General features: G+C 51.2%; 1 protein-coding gene across 2 annotated transcripts in view; it reads right to left on the minus strand.

Moving 5' to 3' along the window:
* The window catches only part of PER2 (period circadian regulator 2), a 40,412-nt gene that overhangs the window by 21,987 nt on the left and 8,299 nt on the right, over positions 1-10,126 (minus strand). Inside the window, exons 2-6 of one of the 2 annotated variants that reach the window (XM_023518233.1) lie at positions 8,859-9,110; positions 8,421-8,483; positions 7,270-7,424; positions 3,491-3,612; positions 2,398-2,599 (exon numbers count right to left, since the gene is read on the minus strand). In XM_023518233.1, the coding sequence (XP_023374001.1) occupies positions 2,398-2,599; positions 3,491-3,612; positions 7,270-7,424; positions 8,421-8,483; positions 8,859-9,091 (775 nt within the window). In that variant the 5' untranslated portion in view covers positions 9,092-9,110. Of the gene's footprint in view, positions 1-2,397; positions 2,600-3,490; positions 3,613-7,269; positions 7,425-8,420; positions 8,484-8,858; positions 9,593-10,126 lie in introns of those variants that run through there. The other variant, XM_012810437.2, reaches the window with a different exon arrangement.

The following is a 10,126-nucleotide window of genomic DNA, read 5'->3' on the forward strand; positions in this document are numbered from 1 at the left end:
TTTTTTTTTTTTGAGACAATCTCACTTTGTCACTCTAGGTAGAGTGCTGTGGCGTCCTAGCTCACAGCAACCTCACACTCTTAGGCTCAAGCAATTTGCCTCAGCCCCCCAGCGTGCTAGGCTTACAGACATGAGGAACTGTGCCCAGCCCTAGGTTACTAGAATTCTTTTATTACGTATCTGGTAAAAGTTAAACATATTTTCTAACTGTGATGCATACCAAATTATACAGTGCTGAAATTTTAGGGCCAGGAGTTTCATTTTTTGCAATGGTTTATAATGCTGCTACAGGCATACTAACATTTTAACTCTGTAAATCTCACGGGCTGACATGCAAAATATTTACGTATTGGCCCTATAAGGGTTATAGTTACACATTTTGGGGATAATCAATTCTAATAGAAATAACTGAACAGGGAATTTCAAAGCTTACATCAATATTTTGGTAAAATATTAACTTAAAATTTTTTTAAATGTCTAGTAAAAAGATGAAATCAATTGGGCAACCTCATAAAAAGAGGAAATGAATAAATTTTTTTAAAAGAAAAATTTCAAAAAAATGTTATAAAAGAGATCTTAGATTTTTCATATAAAGTTTACTCAAAAGGAATAAGGAAAAATTATGAGTTACAGAAAATGACCAGCTATAAAGATCATTATAACATGACCAGATGTAAAGTGACCAGCTTTGAAAGGCCTCTGAGAATTCACCTGGCCCTTTTTAACTCAGACAAAAGTCTGGCTGGCACTACCCTGGGGAGATGGTGCCAGCCGCTCATGCTGTAAATCCCAACACGAACAATTTCCCTTTCATGTGGTGGCCCAATCCCGACCTGGCCCTTACAACTTGCCCTGAAAACTTGGACAATCTGACCGGACAGTCCTTGGGCTGGAACTCCCAGTAGAAAGGAGACAGCACTGTGTGAGAACCCAAGTGCAGGCACCCCCATTTCTGAGCAACGTAACCAACTGCACACATGTCCCCCAGGCTGCCTAGGGGCAAGGGCACAGCTGTGAGGCCAGCAGGGTGATGCGATGGTGACATTCTCCCCTGGCTCCACTGCAGACTGAAAGGGGACAGGGCAAGTGGGGAGTGGGCCAATTGCAGGGGTACTCAAGCCCATGAGAACTTCCCAATCAGGAGTGCTGGGCCCCCAGATCAGAGGGGGGACCAGGGCTGAGGAGCCTCTGACAAGAGCAAGCATTGCTGACCTGCAGCCAAAGACAAATTTGTAGATAACTCTGGGTGATGTGGCCAGGGTGGGTGCTGGTCAAGATGCGGAGTGAGGCCAAGTTTGTCTTGGACAGTTCTTGGCCTTTCCCTTTTCATCTCTCCTGGCTCCTGAGGCCATTGTCAGCTCTGGGTACTTAGGGGCCTGCGAGGGGCAGGCAGACAGTTGCCACAGGACACATGCTTCAGAAGAAGCCTTTCCCTGGCTCCCCTGGCCACTGAACACTTACAGGGCCGGTGGAGAGCCCTCAGGCGGCCAGGCCTCCCCTAGCACACTTCTAGAGGGGCAAAGCCTGAGCTGGTCATGGTGGCAGTTATGGTGCAGCCTTCAAACCTTCACAGAATCAAAGTCTGCTCTCAAGTGGCAGAAGCAGAACAGGGATGCACAGGGCTCAGTGCACAGCACTGTGTCTAGGAGGAGAGGAGAGGGGCCAGCGAGCATGGTGGCCAAAGCATTAACCCTCCACTTGGGACGGCATGGGCAACCCAGAGGCAGGCGTGCCCATAGCTGGCTCCAGGGACTGGAGGACATCACCTGGTTGCTGAGAACAGGGGGACAGGTCCAGGTGAGAGGCCCAGACCTAGGCGGAGCAGATGGTGGATACTCTGGCAGGCCAGGCAGCCTGGGGGAGCCATGCCCATCTGAGGACAGACTGAGCCTGCAGTGCCTGGCAGGCTGGTGCTGTCTGCCCAGGGGTCTCAGGGTCTGCCTTCCCAGAGCCACCTCCGGCTCAGAGGAAGAGCCCCGGAAGCTGTCCCAGCATGTGCCACACCACTCACCACAGCTGCTCAGGCAGTGAGGGGAGCCCCCAGACACCCCCAGCCTCCCCATGTTCCACAGTCATGCCAAGATTCCAGATCTTCAGAACGTCATTTCTAAAATGCCTAGTATTTCTTGAAATCTTCTGAAATGGTTTTTCCTCTCTGAGATTTATGAAAACACTTTATTTTTCTCTCTGAATTTATTCTGAAGAGAGGGACAACTGTTTACCTTTCACCTCTGACAGTGTGGGCGTTAGCTCCAGCCTGGCAGAGGTGAGGTGGGAGCAGGGCCGCACCTGGTATCAGGGCCGCACCTGGTATCAGGCCCAGCTCCCAGCCCCCGCCCCCCACTGAAGTCTTGGTCCACCCTGGAAGTGGACGAGGTGCTGCCACAGGGACCTCACCTGCCCTGCCACACACACTCCACGAGGGCAGCTTGCAAGGTGTGGTGAAGCTATGGAACACACTGACATCGTGAGGCGCCAGGAACTCCACGAACTTGGCGTCACTGAAGGCGTCTCTTTTACAGTGAAATATGGATGCGACTTGGTCAGAGATGTACAGGATTTTCCCAGTCACCAGGGACACAGCCACTGCAAACATATCCTGGAAGGAAAATACAAGTACAGTGACGGTGGTAGGATGTGTGTGGGCAGGACATGGGACTTGGGTGGGCAGGCTGCAGGGAGCCGGCCACCTGGAGGGCCTGGGGAGCTTCAAGCCCTTTGCCTGGGCCTGGCTAGATCAGCTCTAGCTTCCTGTTATGCACATCGGTCCAGCATGATACTACCCAAAACAACACATCACGGTTCCAGTGCCAGAAGAATTGTCAGGCATTCCCACTCCCTGGCAGGTGCCACTCACCCCACCATCTTGGACACGCTGTCCAGGCTGGGGTGACTGGCAGGTGGAAGGGGGTAAAGCGCCACTTACCTGGCCATCACACCCACCTCTGTCAGCCCTACCTCTCCCAGGGACCTGGGACCACCTGAAGAGCTAGAGGTCTCACCTCTGGCTCTCTCCCTGCTGCTGGCCCTCTGGACTCAGAGGGCCCTTACACCGAAGAACTTGGGACACTAGGGGTGTGTACGGACCATGCCCTTTCCAAGGGGCCCACCTTTATGGGGAACTTAAAATTGCATGAGCTTTGGAGTCTAAAATCCTGCTCCCCCCCAGGACAGTGAATCCCTGGACATTTGAACTAACTGTCACATGCCTGTCCCTTACCCAGATACCCCAGCTCGGATGTGCTGGGCTTGCTCCTGCTCCCGAGAGCTGTTGAGTAGAGATGGCCAGGATGGGAAGGACAATCTCACGGAAAGGAGACAGAGGCCCAGAACACGACTGCTGCTTCCAGAACCAGTGACTTCACATTTTTTCTTTAAGGGTATGCACTCCTCTCCTGAAACCCTACCTGCTACAGTGACGCCATTGGACACAGCAGCCCTGCCAGCGCTCTGGGGCGGGGGGGCTCAAGCTACATGAAAGAACACTCACCACGTTCTTCCCGATGTACTCGGAGGTCATGCTCTCCATCTCCCCCACAGTGTAGCAGGGCACATCCACTCCACAGGGCTGGCTCTCACTGGACATCAGCAGCTGGTAATACTCTTCATTAGCTGCAGGAGAAACCACGTTTACACTCTGTGGGAGACACCCAGGCAGGGGCTGGAAACTGTCACCAGCTCTTGCATATTTGGGGCTGTACTTCCCAAATGAAAGCGAGGAATGCAGGCACTGCCTTCCCAGGACACAGAACACCCGGGAATGTGAAGGCAAGACAAACTCATGAACAGAAATCTGACTTTGCCCCCCTGAAAATCAGGCGGCCTTTGAGGATGATTACAAATTTATTTTTTAAATGACAAACTCATTTTTTTTTTTTTTTTGAGACAGAGCCTCAAGCTGTCCTCCTGGGTAGAGTGCTGTGGCATCACAGCTCACAGCAACCTCCAACTCCTGGGCTCAAGTGAATCTCCTGCCTCAGCCTCCCAAGTAGCTGGGACCATAGGCGCCCACCACAACGCCCGGCTATTTTTTGGTTGCAGCCATCACTGTTGTTTGTCAGGCATGAGCTGGATTTGAACCCGCCACCTCAGGTGTATGTGGTTGGCCCCTTAGCCACTTGAGCCACAGGAACCGAGCCTAAACTCATTATTTTAAGGATAAGGCCATGGAGTTCTGCCTGACCTGACCTTCTCCAGAGTGTCGTCAGCTCTGATTCAGCTTCCATGTGTCTGCACAGGCCTTTGGGCAACAGCCCTGTGTCCGACTGCACGGGGGCCCTGTTAGACACCCCCATCCAGGCAGAATCACTGCTTATACAAATAGCACAAGGGAAGACATTTCAAAGAAATTGTTCAGACTAGAAAATGAAGTGGAGGGCCACTTGATCTGAGTCCGCACACCATCCTGGGTGCATCTGCAGGATTTGGGGGTGACTACGCTCACAGGCTACAGCAGCCCCCTCCAAAAAGGAGCAAGCACTCTGGCTCCAGGCTGCTGCCTGTCCTCAGGCCCTGGACATATGAAACCCAAGTTGCATTCCAGGCTCTGACCCAGGCCCCTCCAGGCCTGTGCCCCTGCAGCCCAGCACGGAAGCCTCTGCACCCCAGCTGGGTCTTGTCTGTGCTATACTTCTCCACCTTCCAAAGCCTCGGACACAAGTAAATTTCTGAGCATGCTCTAAAATCAAGATATAAACTGCTGGAAAGCACAGAAAATGTCTCCACTGGTAGCTGTTTATAGTTCTGAAGTTACTGAAGATCCAAGAATGAAACTCCTAAACCAACATAATCACTTTAAAGCAGAGCGGCTGGACTAGCAGCGATGACCTTTCCCCTCTAGCTCCTCCTTCCAGAGCAGGGCCCTCACCCTGGCACACACTCCAGCACGGTGCCCTCCATGGCCACCAGACTCCATCTGGGCACTGCTGGGCCTGACCAGCACTGACCAGCAGCAGCAATGCTCTGCTCTGAACACAATAACCCTCGCTTAGTGGACAGCAGGCTTAGGGAAGAGCCTGCAGAGGCTTTGGAGCTGAAGAGGACACCTCAAACCTCGGCACAACCCAGCACACAGCAGATCAGCAGCTGTTACACCCCTGGCTCAAGGGACCCCAGTGTGAGTGTCAATGACCTGCTCTCTACCAATGAAAAGTTGCCCAGACATTAAAAAATACGATGACTGTGTGCATTACGTTGCTAGTATGAGCCTTGCCCTCTTTGGGTGCTGTGTCTTGGGGCTATGACCAGTGATGACAGAGCAAAGCTGTCTAGATCCAGCCTTCCAGAGTTTTTTTTTTTTTTTTTTGAGACAGTCTCATTATGTCGCCCTTGGTAGAGTGCCTTGGCATCATAGCTCACAGCAACCCCAAACTCTTGGGCTTAATTGATTCTCTTGCCTTAGCCTCCCAAGTACCTGAGACTACAGGTGCCCGCCACAATGCCCAGTTATTTGTTGTAGTTGTCATGGTTGTTTAGCAGACTCACAACGGGTTTGAACCCACCAACACCAGTGTATGTGGCCAGTGCCCCAATCACTGAACTATGGGTGCTGAGCCAGAGTTTTCTTTTTTTAATGTGGTTTTTTTTTTTGAGACAGAGCCTCAAGCTGTCCCCCTGGGTAGAGTGCTGTGGCATCACAGCTCACAGCAACCTCCAACTCCTGGGCTCAAGCGAGTTTCCTTGCCTCAGCCTTCCAAGTAGCTGGGACCACAGGCGCCTGTCACAATGCCCTGCTGTTTTTTTGGTTGCAGCCATCATTGTTGTTTGGAGAGCCTGGGCTGGATTTGAACACGCCACCTTAGGTGTATGTGGCTGGCGCCTTAGCCACTTGAGCCACAGGCGCCGAGCCTTTATGTTTTTCATGTGCAGGACCCACAGCATCTCAGTGCACCTGTGTAGTGCGTGAACCAAGGCACACACTCACAGGGTGGGGAGGGAGAGCCCCACCCATCCACCAGCAGGGGAGGACAGCTGCTGCATAGGGCACCTCCTTCCCTCCTGGGCCCTGGCTGCCGCTGATGGTCTCTGAGCTTCTCAACAGCTAAGGAAGTCCTCAGGTTTAGGGGTTGGTGGTTTCCACTGTAAAGAAAAAGGACGTACTCACACTCACAGTGCTGTAGGGGTGAGAATGCAGACACGAATGCCACCTCCAAGACTTCTGCCATCCCTATGAACACTCTTAAAGCTCGTGGACTAAAGGCAAGGCTTCTCAGGCCTTTGTGACCATCCTTGATGACCCCAGTGCAGAGGTATCGGCCTCAACTCTAGGGACAGGGTGTTGGAAGCCAGGCTCTAGGTCCACTAGGCAGTGCTGGGCTGACTTCACAGAGGGGCATTCCTGCCTGCCCCTGCAGCCACCGGAGACCAGGAGACAGGGTACCTCTAGGGGGTGGGCCAGCTGCAGCAGCAGTTAGAGGAGGACCGAACTCTACTGGAACATATTTAATGGGCCTGAGGTTGTGGATTGTTTTTGGCATCTGTGACAAAACACCACTGCGTCTTTGAAGAGGTGCATGTGCACATTCTCACAGAAAAGCTCAGTCTTACACACCATGGACTGGCTCTAAAAGTTCTTTCCTATTCTACCATCTGCGAGTAAAGTCCGAATATCTAAACAGGAAGTAGGATTGACCATTTGGAGGCCCCACTGTTGCCCATGTGTGGTGGAAGGTGGAGTCTGCTCACCGCCTCCTTTCCAGCTGAAGTGACCGGCAGGACAGAAACTCACACATTTCCAGATAAACAGGACACAAGCTGCCAGAGGTCCTGAACCACACAGTTCTACAGCGATGATCTCTCGAGGATAAGATCTGACAATACCTCCCCTCTTGTATCTCTTCGTGTTGTATTTTAAAGGTAGGATAAGACCCCAGTTAGATGCTAAGGATGTTTTCCTTTAATTCCACTCTGAACTGCTCACGCAATCAGGCCACTGCTGTGGGGTATGAGCAGTGTGCAATGACCTTCCTGGACTTGGGGTCATCGTCTCAAACACCAATGCTCTTGCCAGAGCCTAAACAATGCTGGACTCCCTGATCATGACCTAACCCAGCCCAGAGTAGAGAAAGTTCCTTTTTCCTTTAAAAGTCAAGTGCAATAGAAAACTTCTGGTGTGTTGAGGTTTCCAATCAAGGGCAGGTTCATCAAATTTTAAGCATTTCCTTCTGCCATTTCGGGAATGAGTTCTAGAAAGAACACAATCCACGCTGCAGTTTGGGAGAATTTAAAATTTATTTTTATAGGTTTGGAGCAAGTGTGGGGCAGACGTACCTTTCACTTGCTTCACACTCTTCAGGGCATACTTCAGAGTTGCCAGTGTGCTGGCCTTCCCCTTGGCCTTCTTATCTGCGGGGAGGTGGACCTTCAGCTCCTTCAGTGTTTTTATCAATTCTTTGTGTGTGTTTGCTTTGGCAGACTGGTCACTACTGCAGAATTCAAGAAAGAAGGAATTAAATGTTAGTCCCCAGTTTCTCAACCCCAGGGCTCACAGGCATTTTGGTCTGGGGAGTTCTTTGCGGGCTCTGCAGAATGTTTAGCGGCATCCCCAGGCTCACCCTTGCTAGTTATAGCAACCAAAAATGTTAAAATGTCTGCAGACACTGCCAAATGTCTCTTGCCAGGACATAGACTGTTTCCAGTTAAGAATCACTGCTTTAACTCAAGTGCATGAGGGAAAAATCCCTCCACTTGGCCTCTCTTCTCAAGGGTTAGCACTGGGTCTGGCCTAGGAAGGGCTGCTAGTCGACCTGCAATCTGGAGGAACAGGGTGTGCACTGAGCTGTGCCTCCTTCCCTGTCCCAGGCAGAAAAGGACTGAGTGATGGAGTTACAGAGGACATCAAAGTGACTCTTCTTGGGACATAAATGTGAACCATGAGCTGTGCTTTTCTATGAAAAGAGGAATGGGGATTTTTGAGAAGGATCTTCAAATCCAAGGATACAAAGATGGAGGGAAGGTAGGACAGGGGCACTGGCTGATGAAGACGGACCTGCTTAGAGCAGAGGGTGCAGGAGGGATGGTGGGAATCAGGTTTCTGAGGTAAGGGCAAAGGGCACTAGGAGCAGGGTTTTGCTCCAGAGATGACATGAAAATGTCCATGGACATAGGACATAAGGATGTCACAAATTACTCTAAAAACGGTGAGGAACAGTCCAGATGAACATGCCCAAGACTCAGGTGAGGTTTCCTTAGAGTAGGGCTGGGTGGAGCCGCAGGTTCTGGTGCAACACTGGGGCTCTGAACAGCCACAAGGACACAGCCGGTGTCTGAGAGGCCAAGAGGTGCCCGGTCACACCAACATAGCCATGCACACTAAGGAGTTTCAGCAGGACTTAGAAATCACGTCACTTCCAAAAAACTGATCTCCAATAAAACGTCTTCTTATTTCTCAGAAGACACTAAGGGATTCTCAGTGGCCTCACCTGCAGCCACTCGTAGAGGGGTTGTGTTCAGACGTGGCCATCATCAGGCTAAAGGCATTTGGACTGTAAGAACAAGAAATAAAAACATAATCGAGCAATTGTTTGTTCCCCCCACTTCCTGCCCCATCCAACCAGTGATAATAGGCTAGATAATGTTATAGTAGGATAAGTAAAAAATAATACAAGGTAAGATGCAAATGGAACTCCAAATCTTCAGATGACAGGAAGGGGAACTGGCAGATAAAACACAAGACAAGGGCCCAAGTTCATTTCCTATAAACTGCCCTAAGTAAATTATAGTTTTTCTCAGCTAATACGATTTTCAAAAATTCTGAACAACTCCTCATTTAAAGACAATGAAAGCAGCTGAAGCAGAAGTGGACAGAATTCTCTGAGTAAACCAACTGTCCTGCTCGCCTAGCTGGAGGTGGGACCAACCTCTGGTGGACGTCCGGTGGCTCCACCAGCATCCCCAGCTCCTTCCCGCTGTCGTCACAGTCACTGCCCTGTGAGTCCCGCCCCGTGGAGCAGTTCTCAGTGGCCTCATTTCCGCTGGAGCCACCGCTCATGTCCACATCATCCTGGAGCGGGGGGGCCTGGCTGGGCTTGGCCTCCATGGGCTCCTTGGTGAGGTTACTGGGGCTGCAGGGAAACTCCGTGTATCTATTCATGTAGGGCTCTGGAATGAAGCTAGAAATGAGAGGAATGTGGTCAAGTGTTGAAAAGAGAGACACACAAGTGACCATAGACTCATCACATGGACCAGCCATTTGAATCTTTCCGCGTAGTTAACTGAACAAACTGCAGTAGTCGGGATCAATCACACTTGTGTCACTTCATCACGTCACTGGTGTTCTTATTTATGGAGCTCCTACCTGCCATGGATTTGGTAGACAGCTGGGTGCTAAGGGCCTCACCAGAAGGCAGACAAAGCATCCCTAATCACTACCTGCACAGGGGGCTCGGGTGAAAATGGATCCGACTGAAAGGGTGGCAGCCCTGGGAGTCGGCATTTTATAAATCAGCACCCCCTCCATCATCTCCTCACTTGAAGCCACGTGAAACCACCAAGGGTTATAAGATTGGTGGGGCAAGGGACCATTGTCAGCAACCCTGGAAATCTCAAAGGGTCTAGAGCAGTGGTTCTCAACCTTCCTAATGCCATGATGTATTTTCACTGTTACAAAGGCGTCTTGACCCACAGGTTGAGAACCGCTGGGAAGTGTCTGCCACAAAGTGAAGGCACCTCCTGCTAGTTGTAGCTCAGATGGAAGCAGAGCCAAGAAGGTTCTAGAGTCTGACTCCCCTGCTATCCTTGGACACGGAAGGAGGTGGCTGGAGCCAAGGGAGCTCTCTGGGCAGGAAGATGAACACAAGGAAGCTGCAGGGGAAGGACGGCCACAGAACAGAGAACCTGCAGGAGGCTGCTCCTGGACATGCCTCCCCCTGAACACCCAGGTGCCATCTCTATCCAACAAGGCAGCTCTGAGAGAGAGGCCAAAACCAGCCAGGCAATACTGTGAAGGCCACAGAGCAAGCACCAGACTCTGACAGTGGGTTGCAGAGCTTTAGAATGACCCTTCACCCATTCCCCTCACCTCCAGATCCAACCCATCATGCGGGAACTGCTCCAGGGCATCCAGGTGAGAGGTGGGACCCATGCAGGGCTCTAGTACCTGTCTTGTTCACAAGCTAATAAACAGAAG

The sequence above is a fragment of the Otolemur garnettii genome, unplaced genomic scaffold (genome assembly GCF_000181295.1).
Source record: "Otolemur garnettii isolate 467f Iridium unplaced genomic scaffold, OtoGar3 scaffold00133, whole genome shotgun sequence".
Classification (NCBI taxonomy): domain Eukaryota; kingdom Metazoa; phylum Chordata; class Mammalia; order Primates; family Galagidae; genus Otolemur; species Otolemur garnettii.